The sequence below is a fragment of the Xyrauchen texanus genome, chromosome 27, assembly GCF_025860055.1.
Source record: "Xyrauchen texanus isolate HMW12.3.18 chromosome 27, RBS_HiC_50CHRs, whole genome shotgun sequence".
Taxonomy (NCBI): Eukaryota; Metazoa; Chordata; class Actinopteri; order Cypriniformes; family Catostomidae; genus Xyrauchen; species Xyrauchen texanus.
In genome coordinates, this window is record NC_068302.1 from 1,510,471 (window position 1) to 1,532,304 (window position 21,834).

Sequence of the window (21,834 nt, forward strand, 5' to 3'; positions counted from 1 at the left end):
ACCCTCTCCCTAATAATAAAAACATCTATATTGTGCTATGACAGTAAGCAGAGATACAAAACCATAAGTAATGCTCTTGTGAAGTTGGTGGCAAGCAGCAAAAAAAATATCTTCCAAATATCATACATTCGCCAAATCATTTCATGGTGTCTTTAAAGTAAGAATTTTTGTCAAACAAGAGTTTCGTGCATCATTCATCATTCATCATTCAACATGAAGAGTACAGACTTTATATGAAGGTTGTCCATACAGAAGACCTTTGTAGTTCATTAGCCACACACCTCATTACATCACAGATGAAGCCTACCCGCACCTGATCCTGTATCTGTTCACTGATTGGCTGCTAAGGTTTTCTGTCCAGCAGCTTGTCCAATGGGCTGTGCTGTGTGCTTTGCCCCGCCCCCTAACTGTCTGTGTGTGTGCTTTTTTGTTCTCATAGGGTCCACTCTCAAACGACTCTGTCTAGGCAAAGAGCGCAGCAGTAGTAACTATCTCATTTCTTTCTTCAGTCATAGTCCTTCTTTCTTTATTTATTTACTTGTAATTTTCACTTCTGTTGTTTGGCATGGCCACATGTGTGATTTACCACAGTCATTTCTGTTTGCAACAGCAAGTTGTGAGATGTGTGTCACTATCATTTAGATTTCTTTACATTAATGCGATCATGTAATTTTTTTCCTAGTGCATGCTGAACAAGTTTGTATGATACCATAAAGTGCTTATTTACCATCTTTAATTTCTGTATTCATGATTTAAGTGCATCTGTGATATTCAGTTGTTCTTTGGTTTGATATGTAATCCTCCAGCTGCTTATCTTAAGGCCAGAAACATATTCTGCAGTACTCTACAAGAGTGCGCAAATGCAGATGTGAATGCTTGGTCAACACAGTCTCGTTATGCATACTTACAGTATATGTACACTTATACATCATTTAAGTTTTCATACTGGATGCTGATTGGTCGATACAGCTTTCTAGACATACTAAAATACACAATATAGTTACTGTGTATATCACTGCACAGCACACATAGAGGCCAACTAGAGTATTAACCATTTACATGTCATAGCTACCAATTTCACAGTTAACATGTCAGGGACTAAATCTTCCAAGTATAATGCTTCATGAATTTGTGTAATTTTTACTCAAATTCCAGAATCCCTGGAAAATGTTTTCGCATAACGGGTCCTGTTGACTGTTATTAAGCAGTGGATTTATTACAGAGGACTTGTTCAGGGTGACGTTTGAAGTTGTTTTTGAGTTAGTTCTCTCTTTCTTTCTCTCAGGATCTCATGCTACTGGTGCCGCCCACTTGACATCAGCATCCAATCAGCATTCGCCACCTGTCACCATGCCGGCTGTGTCTCCTCAGCCAATCACATCACTTGTTCAGGCTCAGGCAAACAACAGCAACAATAAGACTGGTACATTCACAGATGACCTGCACAAGCTGGTCGATGATTGGGCGAAAGAAACACTTGGCTCCGCCTCTCAGCCCCGCCCCTCCACGAATCAGATCAGACAGCAGAGATCGCATCAAAACTTCCAGACCAACCCTCCAAACACCAGAGTCTCCAACCAGGTACTATAAGTTGTATAAGAGAAGACCTCTATGACGTCTTAAAAGATAAAGATGGGTGAAAGCCATGACAGACTGTACAATATAATACATCAAGACTTTGGTCATGATTGACAATTGATTACATCATCAGGTGGCATAACTTTGGTATCCTTATTGACACATGAAATTGAAATGCTGCTATGCGGTTGGTATTGTTTAATATGGAAAATTACAGAGTGCATGGTGTGTCAGTAGTGGATAGATTGTAACACAAGCTCATTAACAGATTGTGATTTTCCCTCATGCCATTAAAGGGCACTGGAGCAGTAGAGGAAGAAAAGAGAGTTCATCCAAATGTACCTCTAAATTACAGACCAATAGCTTTAACCACATATTTATACAAATGTATGGAAAAAATTATTATTGACTGGCTAATGTATCATTTGGAGAACATGAAGTTCATTTCTCCATATCAAAGTGGATTTAGATGTGGAAGGGGAACAATGGATTCAATTGTGAGTTTGGAATCTGATATAAGGAGAGCCTTGATAAATAAAGAAACAGTTTTAGCAGTTTTCTTTGATACTGAAAAGGCTTATGATATGTTACGGAAGGAAGGTTTGCTGATAAAATTAGATCAGATTGGAATAGGTGGGAGGTTATATAATTGGATTAAAGATGTTTTAATAGGAAGATTGGAGAATATATATCAGAAAAGGGTCTGAATGAGAATGGGACCCCACAGGGTAGTGTCATAAATCCATTGTTATTTACTATTATGATTAATGATGTATTTGCAGCAATAGATATTAATATAGGAAACTCGTGGTTTGCAGATGATGGCACTCTTTGGATTAGAGGAAGAAATGTGGATTATATTGTGGATAAAATGCAATTAGATTTATATAATGTTGGGAAATGGTCTTATAAATGGCGATTTAAATGATCTGTGGAGAAAACTATATGTATTTCATTTACAAATAAAAAGTTAAGTAGAGATATAAATCTAAAGCATTATATAATAAGGAATTAGAACAAGTTAAAGTGATAAGATAAGGTCTGGGAATGTGGTTTGACACGAACATTACATGGAGTACTCACATAAATAAGATGGAGGAGAAATGTAAGAAGATTTGAAATGTAATGAGATGTGTTTCAGGTCATGATAGAATGGCACTGAAAAACATTTATTCTGCAATGATAATAAGAGCAATACTAGACTGTGGATGTATGGCTTATGGATCAGCATTTAAATCACAATTAGGAAAACTATTGAGAATTCAGTCACAAGCATTAAGACTTTGTTGTGGAGCGTATCCTTCTTCTCCAGTAGCAGCATTACAGGTGGAGATGGGAGAGATGCCAATCCACTTAAGAAGGAAGCAACTGATATTGATATACTGGGCAAATTTAAAAGGTCAGAAGGATAATCACCCTGCAAAAAAGGTACTAGAGGCATGTTGGGAACATGGGAAAAGGAAAATGAATAGTTTTGGCAGGATTATTAAGGATTTAGTGCAGGGTATGAAATTAAACGAGTACAATGTTACCCCAGTGGTAATATTACCATCAATACCTCTATGGATCTTACCACAGCCAAATGTTGATTTATTCCTATTGGAAGCAAGACAAGACAAGGGTCAAAATGCATTAGAGGCAGAATTAACAAGGGAGTATATATGGACTAAGTATGAAAGGTATATACAGGTTTTTACAGATGCATCTTAAGATCCAGGGAAAGATCAGGTGGGGGCAGAATACATCATCCCAAGATTGAAAGTGGCAGAAGGAAAAAGGGTATCAGATCAAGTTTCATTGTTTTCAGGAGAATTACTAGCAATGAACAAAATAAAAGATATGGGATTAAATGAAACTCTCATATGTTCAGATGAAAAAGTTTAGGCACCCCTGACAATTTCCATGATTTTCATTTATAAATAATTGGGTGTTTGGATCTGCAATTTCATTTTGATCTATCAAATAACTGAAGGACACAGTAATATTTCAGTAGTGAAATGAGGTTTATTGGATGAACAGAAAATGTGCAATATGCATCAAAACAAAATTAGACAGGTGCATAAATTTGGGCACCCTTGTCATTTTGTTGATTTGAATACCTGTAACTACCTAGCACTGATTCATTGGAACACACAAAAAGTGATTTGAAGCGGGCTGTCCATGCTCGGCAACCATCAAACCTAACTGAACTGGAGATGTTTTGCGAGGAGGAATGGTCCAAAATACCTTCATCCAGAATCCAGACACTCATTACAGGCTATAGGAAGTGTCTAGAGGCTGTTATTTCTGCTAAAGGAGGCTCAACTAAATATTGATGTATTTGTATTTGTATTTGTATTTGTATTTGTATTGTATTTATTTTATTTATCCCCGTAGGGAAATTGTGTTTGCAGCGTACAGCAACTCACCCAACATTTGGCAAATTCACATTTAACATATTATTTACAATTTGAATACGTAATATAAAATATAATAGTAAACATAATTAAGATATCCAGTCTAGCATCTATTTCATCTACTACCACTAGGGGGAGGATAATTTAAAAACTTAATTGCTTGAGGAATAAAAGAAAATTTAAACCTATTTTTTAAACATCTAGTTAAGCAGTATCGTCGACCTGATGGTAATAGTTCAAAAGTCTAGGATAAAAGGTGCCTTTTATCATTCACAATGATGCTAGCCTTGTTTAACACTCTTCCTTTGTATATACTCTCTATACTCTCTAACTTTGCTCCTAGTAATTTACTTGCTGTTACTACCACCTTCCCCAATGATCTCTTCTGAGCTTCAGAGGCATTACCATACCAGCAAATCACACAAAAAGACACAATGCTTTCGATAAAAGCCCCATAAAACATCAACAGTGTTCTATTTTGAACAATAAAGGACAGTAATTTCTTTAAGTACATTCTCTGTTGAAGCTTTTTACTTACACAGTCAGACCATACATCCCACTTAAGTTTATTGTCCAGCATTACACCAAGATATATATAATTTGTCACTAACTGTACTTGCTCCCCGTTAATTAATGTAAAATGAGTTTCACTTTGCTCTTTCTCTCTAAAATCAATAACCATTTCCTTAGTTTTTGAAATGTTTAAAGTAAGATTTAAATTTTCACACCAATTTAAAAAAAAGTCCAGAACAGGCCCATGTTCTTCCTCCCCATCGTATAAAAGACTCACTAAAGCAGTATCATATGCATACTTTACAATATGTCTATTTTTGAAAGAACTCACGCAAGAATTTGTATATAAAATAAATAGTAACGGAGATAAAACACATCCTTGGGGAGCTCCGACTGAGGAAATCAAATTGTCTGAAATGGACCCTCCTATTTTAACCTGCTGAGTTCTAGAACTTAGAAAGTTTACCACCCAAGCAAGTGTCCTACTATCTATAAAAAAAATCTTTTGCCAAAATGGCAGCTAATGTACTGGGAGAAATACTGTTAAAAGCTGATGAGAAATCCACAAACAAAATTTTTGCATGAGTTTTTGGTTTCTCTACGTGTGAATGCAACAGATGCAATACAGTTAAGACTGCATCCTCAACCCCTCTAGAAGCTTGATATGCAAATTGCAGAGGATCTATGAGATGCTGTGTTACAGATACAATGTGCTTTTTTACTAAATGTTCAAAGCTTTTCATCACAAGTGATGTAAGTGCTATTGGACGATAATCATTTAATTCAGACGGCCTAGGAACTTTCGCCACTATTGTAGATGTTTTCCATAAAGCAGGGACGATACCAGAATCATAAGATGCTCTAAAAATTTCTGTAAAAACTGGCGCTAACTGAACTGCACAATGTTTTAAAACATTTCCACATATCTTATCTGGACCTGGACTTTTTCGGGGATTGCACTTTCTAAAAATCTGACTAACCTCCCTTTCATTAATGCGAAAACCCACAGAAAGATGAGAATCAGGTGATACTGAAAACTCTGGTATAGCATCACTATCTCTACTGTCAAAGCGACAATAATATGAGTTAAGCTGATTTGCCATATCCAGCTCCTCAATATCCTTGAAGCACAGGGAATGATTTGCATCTTCCCTTATGGGGTATATTTGTCATATTTTTAATCCCCTGCCAAGCATATCGGGCATTACCTTGTGTCAAGGATGCCTCTATTTTTTGTTTATATGTGTATTTATCTGTTTGAATTTGCCTCTGAATATCTCTCTGAGCAACCTTGTCCTGATTTCTATATGCGTTCCTTTTCTTATTTATAAGGGTCTTCAGATTTTTTGACACTCAGGGTTTATCATTTGGGTATGCCTTAAAAATCTTAGTGGAGATAGCAGAGTCCATACAAAAATTTACATAATCAGTAACTGATTCAACTTGTTCATTAATATCATCTGTGCTAAAAATCTCCCACTGTGTACATTCAAAACACCCCTGCAAAGTCATTATACTATCATTGTCCCATACTTTAACAGACTTTTCTTGAGGCGTCTCTCTTTCCAGTAGCCTCTGGTAAACAGGCCGGAGATAGACCACACTGTGATCTGACGCTCCCAATGGTGGCAAAATTGATGAAATATAGGCATTTTTAGCAGTTCCATAACACATATCCAGAGTTTTTTCCCTCCTTGTTGGAGAGTCAACATATTGATAATATGTGCTCAAACTCTTCTTAGCATTACACTTATTAAAATCACCCATAATCAACTTTGGAGCGTCTGGAGAAATTGTCTCAAGTCTCTGAGATAAATTATAAATAATCTCTTGGGCTTTCTTCACATTTGCTTTAGGGTGAATATATGCCACAGTGATGAAAATTTGGGGAAACTCCCTTGGTAGATAGAATGGACGAAGAGAGACACTTAGCAATTCAATGTCCGCAGTACAAAGGCTTTCTGTAACCTTGACTGCGCGACACCAATCCTCTCGAACAAAAACACATACCCCACCTCCTCGAGTCTTCCTGGTGATGTCAGGATCTCTATCGGTCCTAAATGACGAAAAACCAACAGGATCCACCTCGTTATCTTTTACGTTGCTGTCCAGCCATGTCTCGGTGATTGCCAGGACACTGGAATTTCGGTACTCGTGTAGGTAGCGTATATTTGCTGAAAATTCATCCATTTTTCCTCTCAAAGACTGCGCATTGATAAGGAGAATAGTAGGCAAACAAAGTTTGTTTTTCTCTTTCAGCCGCTTCAGTCGGCGACGGAGGCCTGCTCTGCATCTGCGTTTGCGCTTAATACGCGCTTTCGCGTTTATTTTAAGATAATTTGGAATATTATCCTCTACTGTAGAGCTGTCCACTGAAACAGAGTTACGAAGTAATAATAAAATCTCCCATTCATATCGAATTTCGTTTTTGGCAATGCCACCAGCAGTGTAGTCAAAGTTCAATCCACTGGAAAAATAGATATTAAGAAACGCCATCAACAGTCCAATCAAACTCCATATATATATGTAAAAAAAAAATAGTAATAATAATTTTCCAAAAGTGAACCGCCAAAGTGAAACGCCAAAGTTTGACAAGAGTAAACGCCATGAGGCAGCCACGGAGCAGCGCCAATATAAATATTGATGTGATATTTCTGTTGGGGTGCCCAAATTTATGCACCTGTCTAATTTTGTTTTGATGCATATTGCACATTTTCTGTTCATCCAATAAACCTCATTTCACTACTGAAATATTACTGTGTCCTTCAGTTATTTGATAGATCAAAATGAAATTGCAGATCCAAACACCCAATTATTTATAAATGAAAATCATGGAAATTGTCAGGGGTGCCTAAACTTTTGCATACGCCTGTTTATTGATAGAGATTCTTCAGATTTTATATATAATGCAGCAGACAAATAAGACAGTTCAGTTTTTATGGGTTCCTGAGCATATTGGAGTATCAGGGAATGAGGAAGCAGATAAATTGGCAAAACAAGTAATGTCAAAGGAAAATATAAATGTGCATATAATGTATAGTAAATCAGAAATCAAATCAATAATAAAAAATGAGTTAAATCAAATATGGCAATTTTATTGGGATAATGAACAAAAGGGGAGACATCTATATTTAATACAACCATTTGTAGGAAGAGGAAGGAATTCAGGTGGGAGGAGAAAACAAGATTGTATTTTATCTAGACTCCAACTGGAACATACAGGACTTAACTCAAAAATGTATGTAATAGGAAAATATCTTACAGGATTGTGTGATTGGTGAGTTAGAGAAACTGTGGAACATGTATTAACCCTCTGGGGTCTGAGGGTGTTTTGGGCCCTGGAGAAGTTTTGACATGCCTTGACATTTGTGCTTTTTTCAGTTAATTAAAAACACATTCATGGCTAAAGTCTGATAACACTGTATTAAACACAAACTGGGTTACAATAATGTGCGCAACATGCGTGTACATGTTTGTATTTTTGAGAAAATTATGTTTATGCATGGTTTTTGAAAAAACTACATTTTGAAGTCATTGAAATAAGGTCATATAACACATACTCAACATTTATCCACAAGACTTTTGAGAACTGGATCTTGTAGCCTAGATTTTTTGCTACAAAATGATGTGAAAACCATCCTGTTCACTCATTAATACAAAACAATATAGTAATTGAACTTTTGTAAGACACTTTTAGTGCTAGAAAGGTCATATGCAAGGAGGTGTGAACTGTAATGAATATTGATTGAATATATTGTAAAATGCAATTTGTGATCAAAGCTGAATTTTTAGCATCATTACTGCAGTCTTCAGAGTTACATGATCTTTCAGAAATCATTATAAGATGCTGATTTTCTAATATGGGCATATTTAAAATGCATTTTACTAATTTAACCTGAACCCATATTTGCAAGCACAAGCATTGTTGATGATAATGAGTCAGCATAAACACTAATTAAAATATAATCTAAACATTCATATTATTTTTATATCATATTACATATCATATTTATATCATACAGCATACAATTTAAATACCTGCTTTAGCCAAAACAGCATTTAAAAATGTAACTAAAACTTGCTTATTAGGAGTCATATTTCAAATGTCAATACTCTGAATCCTGGCTGGCAAGTCTGGAAACAGTCCCACTAGTAAAATATGTACAGGTTTATATAAAATAGCATGTCAACTAATGAAAACTAAATTACTTACTCGTCCGAAATTGTATCCACGGCTGGATCAAGTCTCTCTTCAAAATACAAATGTTCATCGGAGTCCCACTCTTCTTCTGACTAAAATGTTAACTCTTCCATATTATCCTGGAGCTTTCTCATCTGTGTATCGTTGTAAATGCGCAGAAAAGTTGAGTTGTGTTTACATTAAACCTCACAGTCGGGGGCGTGTACATTTGCATTGATCGTCTCAGCACATTACCATATGACGCGCTCTGCTGGTGGGAGTGATCACATTACAGATAATTAGATAGCCTAGTAAAAACTGTACATCGCTTTGTTTCATACAGATTACATTGCAGGAGAATATTTGTTTTAAATTTGAATTGTTTTATTTAAAAGTAGACATTTTAAGCGTTCTTTAGACATATGTTTCATGTTTGTGTGATAAGTATTTGCGGAGTTTCAGTTCATTTTTGTGACGTGTTTCTGAAATATGCTAGTGAACACAGAGACTGCTGAAAGCTCACCCTTTTTATCTTCTTTATTTTACAAAAGCACAAGGTTTTGTTGTTATTGTGAGTGTACACAAATAAAAGTAGCCCCATTATAGTCTCTAATGATGTCTTACACTTATCTGTATAACCCAAAATGACAGAGAATTTTATGTTGTTTCCGCTGTAATGATGAAAAAATCCAGCAGAATGCACCGGCGCGTCCGTCGACCCCAGAGGGTTAATACAGTGTAACAGATATAAAGAGGAAAGAAATAAACTAGCAGATGAATTATAGAAGAAAGGAGAACAACAATTATCCTTAAAGAAGCTTATAAATCCAGTAAGAGGGGATAGTCTATTAATACAATTTCTGAATATAACTCGGTTAATTGAAAGAATATAGCTAGGCCATAAATGTTTATTTTTTCTTCCCCTCCTCTCTCTGGGCAGTGAGGGACTTGGGGCTGAAATGGAGGAGCTGAACACGCAGCGCCATTGGAAGCACAGGTCCTGAAATGTCTGGGGAGAGAAGGGAAAGAGTCTCTGATCCGTAACTCACAGTAGATGGCGGTAATGCTCTATTTTAGAATGTGAGCCGCCAATAAAAAAGAAGAAGAAGAGGAAGAAAAAGAGAGTGTGTAAGCAGCTTTTCTACATTGTACAGTGCTTTGGTTCCTTGATTCATAAGATCACAGATTTGAGAAAGTGTAAGTAATTATCAGTAGTTCTTTAAATAGGTAAAACATTGTATCAGCTTATGTTTAGGGGACAAAATGTAATGTGCGCAACTGGTTGGAACCACTTGCTGCAATCCTTATATGTCCGGAGTGGATGTTCACATTTTGGGTATGCAGGGCTGTATGTTAACATCCTTGATGTGGTTGATGAATGAATTCCACTTTGCTAGTCCAGTAGACATGATTCTTTATGCTCTGCTGCCACTTTTTCACCAACTGGCAGTCCTTGTCTTTGGCAATCTGGTCCAACTTTTTGGACAACTCTGCCAAATACAAATAGAAAGGTATGAAATGTGATGGCTGTAAAAAAACACTTAAATACAAGTGAAAAATGGGAGTGCAATTTACAAGGAAAAGTTATATGAAGTGAAAAGGGAAATGTTACCTTTCTCCAGATGCCAAAACATCGCAGAACTGTGTGAAAATGTCTGGATCTGTGGGTTATGGTCTGTGATAATGCAGTCAAACCTCACCCCATGGGCATCCAAAAGTTCAAGGCTTCTTATTAATCCTACCTTCTCCATATTGTAACTACCACCAACCTCACTGCTCTACAAAGAAAGCAATAAATAATTCCATTCCAGTCTGTCAGTGCCGTAGCCCAGTGGTCTGTGCTCATGACATGTACAGGTTGACCTGAGTTATATTCCTGGCTTGTGAGATCCTTTCCCGTTCCTTTTCCCCAAAATAAAGCCTAAAGGCAATCAAATTCATCTTTGATCAATAAAAAAAGACACAAACAATCTGTAGAGAAATTACAGAGGAATTACTGTCAGGACAAATGTATGTTGTGGTCTAATCTCTCCACATGGGAAATGATTTCCAGAATTTAAAAAGAAATGTATCAGTACAATCTGACTCGACATAATAGAACCGAGAGCCACTGTATGTTGATGTTTTTTTTCTAGCAGGTACTGTAGAATTGGTGTGATTTATGTATTGTCACTCACCTGCACCAGCTGAATGTCTAAAATGACATTGCTACCAAGATCTATTACAGTGTAGCACCCATACTTTGCTGAATGTCCTGTAAATGTTGTAAAAAAAAAAAATAATCCATACAATTCAGAAACAGTAAAGCATGGCACCATTGCATATAACTTTAGCAAAAGTATTTTTACCTGGTGAGTCTGCTTTCATATCACCACCAACCTCAACTATAAGCTTAGGTGCTGCATGACTTCTTCCTGTTCCTTTTTCCATTAAACACTATGGCAGGTTCCAGGTACATGCTGGCATGCTTTCTAAATGTTCTTTGTTGAATCATCTTGATATGCTTTGCACTGAGCACCTACAATCCAGAAACAAACATTTAGGTTCAAGAATCCTCTCACTCTGTTATTAAATATATATCCTTCTTCTTAAAAATACCTTTTTTATTTGAAGAAGGGTGCACCAGTGAAGTATATGGCAGCAGATAACTGCAGGTTGCCTAAAGCGGTGCTGCCAACAATAGGTTGGCTCGTCCATTGTCTACGTACTGACAATGTGAGCAGTCTCGGCCAATGGCAACTAAAGTCCCCTTTCTTCAAGACTGAACATCACAGACACGTGAACACACTGAACAAGTATCAAAAAGTTGGAGGAGGCAGTTCTCAAAGAAAATGAACTTCGCATCATCTTGGGTAGCCGTAAATCTGTGTGTGCTGTCATGTAAAAAGAAAAGTAATATTGTAATCATGTAAGTCTATGGATGTGCCATATCATTGCAATGAATGTGCAGCTATTGTAATTTCCCTAAAGACAATTATTGGTTCTTTATCAATGGTGATTAAGCTCAAGCCGGTCGGCTAGGATCCCCTTCTCCCCTCGAGGTCGGCGGCCATTCCTCCGCTTCCAGGCGCCCAGGCTTCTCCGTCCCCCGGCAGATGGCTACAGCTGCTCCGTTGGGGTGAATGGTAGCGGCGAGAACTCCACTACGGCGTATCCCTCCTTCCCCAGTTTTGGCACCAGTGTAACAGTATTAATGGAAAGGAGGAGGCAAGAACCAGCTTGACAACATAAATAATAGTTTTAATGAGAACTTAAACCAAAAGACACAAACACACACATATGTCGGACAGCTGCCCGTAAACGCTCTCTCTCTCTGTCGCACCACCATCCTCAGTCGGCCTTTATCCCTTGATTAGCCTGATCAAGGGCTGGGTGTGCAGAATCACGACCCGGCCCCACCCTACGCCCTTTCACATGCACATATAAACAGAATAAAAAATAAGTTGGATTCACAGAGATACCAGTACTCAAAAAAATAAAGATATCTGAAACAAATATAAAGTGTATGTTACAGGATGCTTGCACACACACACACACACACACACACACACACACTCACAAACAGGCATATGTGGTTCGTGAGGACTCTCCATAGACATAATGTATTTCATACTGTACAAACTACATATTCTATCCCCTAACCTTATCCCTAAATCTAGCCCTCACAGAAAACTTTGCATTAGTGCCAAGCACTAACAATAGCCGCTTTTCCACTATAGGGCCAATGCGAGCCTGGGCTATCAACTAGGAAGCTAGGGCCAATAGCCTCGGACCTCGAGCCACAAGACCAAAATCTTTCTGCATTCCCACCATCGGGCCAATAACCCTGCATCGTTGCCCTAAAACCTATCCTTAATATGCAGTTCCGGTTCCATCGTCACACACCTCGCTCATTTCACAAGAAAGAGAGAAATTCAAGCTGAGGAATCATGTTATCTAGTTATCTAGAATATTGAGTTTATATCGGATGTAAACAGCAAGATAAGTAAGCATTGACAACTCACCGAATGTAGCTGCCATGGTGTCCCAAATGGTCTCTCTACTAACAGCTGGACGATGACCAAGCACACCATCTATGAAAGTTCACCGAACCATGGGAAATAATTTCTTTGGGAACTGCTTTATCCATTGTGCGTTTTAACAGATTTGTACTGTGCCCGCATTTTTTTTTATTTCTTATTTTCCTGAACCTGTACTGTTGTGCGCTGGATACATATCCTGACAGGTTCTGCAAAATTCTGACATTGTACCCGGCTAAATCCCCGGTTGGCCTTGATTTTCCCAAGGGTAAGGGTGTGGCTATTGGCTCAGAGAAAGCCTAGAGGAGGCACGATGAAGCCCTGGAAGTGACGGTGGGAATGCAACTGGCCCTAGCTCGCACAAGCACGATCAGAACGAATATAACACGATGCAGGTGTCTCGAGAATTGTTTGACACGGCATCTAAAAACCACAGTGCTTCTGCTCAAGACATGGCTTACTGATCAGAGATGTCCAACTAGTTCATGTTTAAAATTAATTAAAAAATGTAATACAGTGCGGGTGTATGCAAAAACCAGTTTCATGTAATTGGCCCCTTAAGTGAAGCTCTTGGTCATTGGTCATGCTCTTTTATTAGCACCGTGCAGCATACACAATGAATCTTAAAAAGGAGTTTCATTTGGAAAAGTGCATATCAAGATCCCTGCATTGTGTTTAATTCTATTATGCTCTGTCTAGTATCCTGTATGAAAAGCTCAACTGGGTCCAAATACATGCTTTTACTGGGGTGAGGTACAGTATGAGCCGCAAATGCAGCTCCACAAGCGAGTTCAACTGAATACCACTACTATCTGGGAATATTACTACTGTTCATACAGCTTGAGTCTGAGGTAGTGCCATTGCACCAGTATACAGTGCAGCACAAATTAACCTAGAACTATTCATCGAAGCATTTATTTTCTTGTATTTCTTTTTACTTAAGTGTGGCAGCGGGGGCGTGGTCAAGCGCCCGTCTGGGAGAGGAAAGCGGTAAGGGCGCTTACACCTGAGCTAAATTATGCCTAAACACCTGTCTCTAATTCCAGTGAGCACGAGGAGAGCGGCATAAAAACAGACACAGAGCCTCCAGACGGGGAGAGAGACCACAAGCAGACCCAGTGTTTGTTATTTGTATTGTGTTTGCAAAATATAATTAAAAGGACTTACCTTGAGAGGAAGACCTGTTTCCTGTCCTCCTTCATTAGAACAGTGCTACACTGGTGCCGAAACCCGGGAATTATGGAGCAAAGTCGCCCATAGAGTCCTCCCAGCTGGCAGAAGTCCTCCAATCCCTCGCGACGCTGCATCAAGGCCACCAGCAATCCCTGCTTGAGCTCCGGCAGGACCAAGATCGCCGGTTTTTTGAGATCATGCGGGCTCAGGCAGAGGACCGGCTCGCCATCCGGAGCCTCCTCAGCCAGGAGACGGAGCCGGCCACAGCCGCGACCCCGGACAGCCGCTCTATGCTACCCCCGCCCACGTTACAGAAGATGGGGGCAGCAGATGATCCTGAGGCCTTCCTCGACTTGTTTGAGCGGACGGCTGAAATCTGGGGCTGGCCGCCCGAACAGTGGGCAGCCCGTCTAATTCCTCTCCTGTCCGGGGAAGCTCAACTCGCGGCACAACAACTGCCGGCGACAAATCTCCTGGCTTACACTGACCTGAAGAGGGCCATTCTGCAACGGGTCGGTCGGAGCCCGGAAGAGAATCACCAGCTCTTCCGGGGCATGAAGTTGGAGAAGTCCGATCGGCCGTTCGCGTTTGCCCAACGGCTCCGGGACGCCTGTCGGCGCTGGCTGCTCGCGGGGGACCACGACGTCGAGGGAGTAATCGACCAGGTGGTACTGGAACAGTTCGTTCAACGGCTGCCTCGGAAGATGGCGGGGTGGGTCCAGTGCCATCGCCCGGCGTCGCTGGAGGAAGCTGTTCGGCTAGCGGAGGACCACTTGGCGGCGATCCCGAGGGCGGACGAGCCCTCTTCTTCTCTCTCTCTCTCTCCCCTTCCCTTGTATCTGCTCATGCCCTCGCCCCTCCCCTGTGTTTTCTCCTTCTGTTCTCTCCCCAGGGCCCGTTACTGCCCCGCGCAGGCGTGGAGGGTTCCAGAGACCTGCTCCCGGCCGTGGGAGAAGCGCCCTCCCATTCCCCGTCTTTCAGCCGCTCTCCTCCTCAGGTGGGGCGCCCGCCAGCACAAGTGCAGCCGCAACGCCTGGGCCGGCCTGTTGGAGGTGCGGAGACCGGGCCACTTCCGGGATCAGTGTCCGCTGATGGAGGTGGGGACGGTGGTGCGGGTCTCCGGCGTCCCGCAGGCTGCCCCTATCGGGCTGGAGCATACCGGATTCGGTAAGGATCAGGGGGTATTTACCAAGCTTTGCTGGATACCGGCTGCAATCAGACCACCATCCACCAACGCTTGGTTCAACCCGGGCTTTGGGTTTATCTAAACTGGTGAGGGTGAGGTGTGTGCATGGGGATGTTCACAAATATCCCATGGTGACGTTGGCGATTATATTTAGGGAAAAAAAACATAGTGTGGAGGCAGCGGTTAGTTCCCGCCTCACCCATCCGCTAATCTTGGGTACTGATTGGTCGAATTTTAAAGATATATTAGAGGGTATTTGTGCGGATGGGTCCTGCATAAAGAGATGTGCGGTGTGCGATGCTTTGGCAGGGGAGGCGGAGCCGGGACCGTCCTCGGCTGCTCGGGATGACGAGGAAAGGGCCGAGGTGGCCGCCCCTCCTCTCAGGGAATTCCCTGAAGGGGACTTTCCTCTAGAGCAGTCGCGGGACGAAACTCTTAAACATGCTCTTGACCAAGTGAGAGTGATTGATGGTCAATAGCTCCGGCCGGGCGTCGCCATTGCATACCCATACTTTGCTTTGATTAAAGATCGGTTATATAGAGTGACGCAGGATGCTCAAACAAAGGAGGAAGTGACACAATTATTGATTCCACGAAGCCGCCGGGAAATGGTTTTCCAGGCGGCTCACTACAATCCTATGGCCGGTCACCTAGGGGAACGGAAAACACTTCTCCGTCTAATAGCCCGTTTCTATTGGCCGGGCATTGGCGGTGACGTCCGCAGGTGGTGTGCGGCGTGCCGTGAATGTCAGCTGGTAAACCCACCGGCCACCCCAAAAGCGCCATTGTGCCCTCTACCATTAATCGAGGTCCCCTTCGAGAGAATTGGGATGGACCTCGTCGGGCCATTAGAACGGTCAGCACGCGGACATCGCTTCGTGTTAGTCCTAGTGGATTACGCAACGCGATATCCGGAAGCAGTGCCTCTGAGCAACATCTCCGCATGTAGTGTTGCAGGGGCACTCTTCAAGATAATCTCCCGGGTGGGGATACCGAAGGAAATCCTCACCGATCAAGGCACGACTTTTATGTCACGAACACTTCGTGAACTTTACGAGCTCTTGGGCATCAAATCGATTCGTACTAGCGTTTACCACCCGCAGACAGATGGCCTAGTGGAACGATTTAATAAAACGCTCAAGAACATGATTCGTAAATTCGTACACGAGGACGCTAGAAATTGGGATAAGTGGCTAGACCCCTGTTGTTTGCAGTACGAGAGGTCCCACAAGCCTCCACCGGGTTCTCCCCATTTGAGCTGCTGTACGGGCGACACCCCGCTGTGTCCTTGACGTCATCCGCGGCGTGGGAGGAGGGACCTTCTAATAGTAAAAATGAAATTCAGTTCGTTCTCGATCTTAGAGCAAAACTCCACACACTGGGGCGATTAACACAGGAGAATTTGCTCCAAGCTCAAGAACGCCAACGCCGGCTGTATGACAGGGGTGCTCGGCTACGGAATTTGCACCGGGAGATAAGGTACTTGTATTACTCCCAACATCGAAGCTCTAAATTACTCGCCAAGTGGCAAGGACCCTTTGAGGTCACACGACGAGTCGGGGATCTCGATTATGAGGTTAAACGTACCGATAGAGGGCGCGACGTCAAATTTATCACCTCAACCTCCTGAAATTATGGAGGGAGGAGGCAGCCTCTGTGACGTTGGCCACGGTAGTTCTGGAGAGGGCGGAGCTCGGGCCGGAGGTAAACAAAAACTACAATCTCAACACTCCGGTTACTTGTGGAGACCAACTCTCACCGCGGCAGCTCACAGAGGTTTCTGAATTACAAAAGGAATTTGCGGATGTGTTTTCCCCTCTACCGGGCCGTACAAACATCATACAGCACCACATCGAGACCGAGCCGGGCGCGGTGGTGCGTTGCCGCCCCTATCGCTTACCCGAACATAAAAAGAAAATAGTACGGGAAGAATTAGATGCGATGCTTGATATGGGCGTAATAGAGGAATCCCACAGTGATTGGTCCAGCCCGGTTGTTCTTGTTCCCAAGAGTGATGGGTCTGTTCGATTCTGTGTGGATTACAGAAAAGTCAACGCGGTGTCTAAATTTGACGCGTACCCAATGCCCCGTGTTGATGAACTGCTCGATCGGTTAGGCACTGCTTGATTTTATTCGACCTTGGATTTAACAAAGGGTTATTGGCAGATCCCCTTGACACCAATGTCCCGTGAGAAAACAGCCTTCACTACGCCGTTTGGGTTACACCAATTTGTGACGCTGCCTTTCGGTTTGTTTGGGGCACCAGCCACGTTTCAGCGACTCATGGATCGGATCCTCAGACCGCACACCGCGTACGCCGCTGCCTATTTAGATGATATCATTTATAGCAATGATTGGCAGCAGCACATGCAACATCTGAGGGCCGTCCTGAGATCGCTGCAGCGGGCGGGGCTCACGGCAAACCCTAAGAAGTGCGCGATTGGGCGTGTGGAGGTACGGTATCTGGGGTTCCACTTGGGTCATGGCCAGGTGCGGCCCCAAATTGATAAGACCGCGGCGATTGCGACTTGCCCTAGACCGAAGACCAAAAAGGGGGTGAGGCAGTTCCTGGGGCTGGCTGGCTATTATAGAAGGTTTGTGCCTAATTATTCGGATGTCACCAGCCCGCTGACTGACCTCACTAAAAAGGGGGCTCCAGATCCGGTTCAATGGTCGGAGCGGTGTCAACAGGCGTTTATGCAGGTTAAAGCCGCACTTTGTGGGGGGCCGCTTCTTCATGCACCTGACTTCTCTCTCCCTTTTATTTTGCAGACGGACGCTTCAGACAGAGGGCTGGGGGCCGTACTCTCGCAGGTGGTGGAGGGGAGGAGCCCGGTGCTGTACATTAGCCGTAAGCTCTCCTTAAGGGAGACTAAGTACAGCACTGTGGAGAAGGAGTGTTTGGCCATCAAGTGGGCGGTCCTCACCCTCCGGTATTACCTGCTGGGGCGGGCCTTCACCCTCTGCTCGGATCACGCCCCACTCCAGTGGCTCCACCGCATGAAGGATACTAACGCCCGGATCACCCGTTGGTATCTGGCTCTCCAGCCCTTTAAATTCAAGGTGGTCCACAGACCGGGGTGCAGATGGCTGTCACCGACTTTCTCTCCAGGAATGGGGGAGTGGTAGACAGGCCAGATGGTGCCCGGCCTGAGTCGGGCGGTGGGGGTATGTGGCAGCGGGGCGTGGTCAAGCGCCCGTCCGGAGAGGAAATCGGTAAGGGCGCTTACACCTGAGCTAAATTATGCCTAAACACCTGTCTCTAATTCCAGTGAGCACGAGGAGAGCGGCATAAAAACAGACACAGAGCCTCCAGACGGGGAGAGAGACCACAAGCAGAACCAGTGTTTGTTATTTGTATTGTGTGTGCAAAATATAATTAAAAGGACTTACCTTGAGAGGAAGACCTGTTTCCTGTCCTCCTTCATTAGAACAGTGCTACATTAAGATTTGAGAATCTTTTGTTTTTTGTAAATCTTATCCACTTTAGTTTAAAATGGAATGTGCTTTTTTTAATAGACAGGTACGTTCTTTGCAATAATAAACCATACAACTAGAGGTCGACCGATAGTGGATTTTGCCCATACGGATAACTAAGGTTGTGGATAAAGCCGATAACTAATTAATCGGCCAGTAGTTTTTTCTTTTATTTATAGAATAATAATAAAAATTGTCTTAGTCTTTCCTTTCTATGAAGGGCACAGACAATGAGGCTAAAAGAGTTTAAAAATTTTAAAAAATGTAAAAGCAGTTTATTGTGCAACACATATCCAAATAATAACCAGAGTAGTAAGAAGTTTTGGTACAGAATGTGGGACTTTTAAATATAAACAAGTTTAAAATACTTTGACTTTAGCTTTGTTACAATGCTCTATATGCAAGTATTTACAAAAAAGGCTGTATTGTCACCAGATGAAGGGTTTTGTAAGTATATATTTGACCAGAGGAGGTTTGTTGATCAGGAATAAAAAAATGTGGGGGAAAAAATTAAATGCCTACGACTATCAGCATGGATTTGTGTCCGATAACCGATAGTTCCAAAAAGCAACTATCGGCACTGATTAATTGGTTAAAAAACTATGTATCGGTTTACCTCAAAATACAACATGGTGCTGTTTGTTTTTAATGTATTCGTTGTGACCTCTAGTGGACTAGTAAACCTCATCTCTTTAAGAGAACATTCAACTCTCTTTTAGCGCCACACAGTGGATATTTCACCTCGAAACTGCTGTGATACATGTAATGAACCACGTAATGTCATTTTGCAAAAATGTCATGACAGTCACCTGATTTTCCTGAGATCAGGCTGGCATTTTCACTTCATGATCTCTTTTCTTCTAGATAAGGGGCTCGATTCCTCAAGCGGTTATGAAGTTTCATCTGCCTCTCTCGTGTCCGCTATCAGCAGCTCTGGGTCCTATTATGCCTCATGGCATCGCAAGCACCCCCTCTCCCATCCTCCAGTGGGGCAGTTACCTGATGCCCAATGCCCCCATCCCTGGAATGATGCCAGCCGCCGTGTATCCAAACCAGTGGTCTGGTTTGACCAGTCCACTTGGTGCGATTAGTCCAGTGGGCATGGTTTCCACAGATGGTTTGGTGCCATACCCTGGTACGTCCAGCCCAGCACTGCAGCCATTTCCTTTGGTGGTCAAAAGTCCAAAAAACCCGATGTGCACCAGCAAAGCCAGGACTGCATGAGAGCGACACCACTACAGTTCAGAAACGGCAACAAACAATGTTTATGGGTAATGTTAATCAATGCAGCTGGATAATCACGGTAGTTCTACCACAACTGGTTACCGACATGGACACGACACTTGGTTTCCCCTGAATGAACGAATCACCAACTAGTTTGTGGAGTCCCTGCAATACCCCATACTGCTGTGTTTACTACATTTTTAGCTTGGCTTTAGGTTCAGCTTACAGGTTCTTGGATTCTTCTGTGCTTGGATTGTAGTTTAATGGTCGACACATCTGGACGAAGCTTTTGAGCCTGTAAATAGAAGGTGTGAGTTTGTGAATTTGGGCATGACAAGTGTGTTTTTTGGTCTCAGATGAGTCCTGTGGCACTGCTTGCACATTTATTTTGTTCTATTTTTTTCTAAACAGAGATCTTATTCTGTATTGAGGTGTGTTAAGACTGAGAATACTACAAGACTTTGTCCTTTAGGATTTCCCCCCATAATTCAACATTTTGGAAGTCAATAATCTATAATCATTAAAATACTCATTGTTTCAAAAGTATACACACAAGACATAAACAGTATGTGTGTTAACATTATTTAAGTGTGTTAAAATCACGTACTAACCACATCTGTGGAAAGATATCATATTTTACAACTTAGTTGCCATGATGGCACAACTATGGTAAGCCCTGTAAGCTAATGTATGACAGTAAAATCATGTTTACACACATATTGTTTATGTCTTGTGTCTATACTTTTGAAACAGTATTGTAATGTTTACAGATTAAACCCCATTGACTTCCATTGGAAGTGTCTCACTGGAACAGTTTTTTCTTAATAAACGAGGGATGAGTTGAAATTATTATTATTATTTTGGTAATAAACATTATGCGTCAAATTTGTCAATTGAGCTTAACTTGAATTGAACCTGGAATATTCCTTTAAAACATATTTATTAAATTTACATCTTGCATTTTAAGTTTTCAGTTGCTATTTTACATGATGTCCAGCATTTGAAAAATGACCATTTCTAACCACAGGACAAATGCCCAACATAGCAACATATTAATTCAGGAGAAATGTAGTGCCTTGATAAATAATGACTTTTTCCTTTAAAAATGTGAATCAACTCAAAAAGTTTAGTTGAAATCTCATTGTGTAATACAATAGCAATTTTCATTTTGCATTTTTTTTTATCCTTTTTCCCCGCTGTGATGTGGTGGTTTACATTTTGTAATCCCTTTAAGAAGCAAGTTCACATTCAGTAAAAGGTTCATCACAATGGTAATGTTATCTAGGAGCAAGTCAATAAAACTCAATTCTGCTCCAGCCACTGGCACTTGAGTTTCTGATTGGTCACGAGCACTTTCATAAGCAATACCACACTGTACTCAAATGAACTAAGCACACAGTTCTTGAACGTATGTTGGAGTTGTGTTTATAGATGCAAACAGCTTGTGTGTACATGTAACGCATCATTAAGAATGACTGATCAGATGTATTTTGGAGTATTTTCTGTGCTTGTATCTGAGTGTTGCAGAAAAGCCTGCTTCAGTACAGTGAAACACAGCATCTACTTTTGAAGTCAGTATTGAGGAACGTCTGAATGTAGCAGCATGTCAAATGCAGGACTGATGTGTCCCCGCATGTGATTCACCCTCCTTCACAAAACACAGCTGTTACGGTGACAAGTTGAGGAGAACCTGATGTGCACATGAATTGATTTACTATATTATGAAATCTATTATTTGAATTAGCTTGGCATAGCTGCTGCTGTTTTATTTTTGGGTTCTGAAATGACCACTTGCACAGTTTTGACGTTTAGCAGGGCAGTGCGATCATTTGTTTGAACTATTATTTATTGTATAAAAGGTTTTTTCTCTCTATTAAAAGCTTATAATCGATCTTGAGTGATCCAGACAATGCAAGCATTGTGGTGTGTTTGTATTTGAGTGGGTTAATATTCAATATATAAAACAGTGTCGGTAGCCAAAATACACAATCCAGCATATACTTTACACTTCTATTTGTGTGTTTGTATAATTGAATCATTGTTGGGTTTAGAATCAGTTATCTTTATCAGAAATGTACATTTGGATTG

General features: G+C 41.5%; 1 protein-coding gene across 7 annotated transcripts in view; it reads left to right on the forward strand.

Annotated features, from left to right (window-relative positions):
- Window positions 1-20,240, forward strand: part of LOC127620631 (serine/threonine-protein kinase WNK2-like) — a 156,073-nt gene extending 135,833 nt beyond the window's left edge. For 5 of the 7 annotated variants that reach the window (XM_052093815.1, XM_052093814.1, XM_052093818.1 and 2 more), the window contains 3 exons: window positions 440-484; window positions 1,286-1,581; window positions 19,387-20,240. In XM_052093815.1, the coding sequence (XP_051949775.1) occupies window positions 440-484; window positions 1,286-1,581; window positions 19,387-19,746 (701 nt within the window). In that variant the 3' untranslated portion in view covers window positions 19,747-20,240. Of the gene's footprint in view, window positions 1-439; window positions 485-1,285; window positions 1,582-19,386 lie in introns of those variants that run through there. The other 2 variants (XM_052093816.1, XM_052093821.1) reach the window with 2 other exon arrangements.
- The last annotated feature ends 1,594 nt before the right edge of the window (window positions 20,241-21,834 follow it).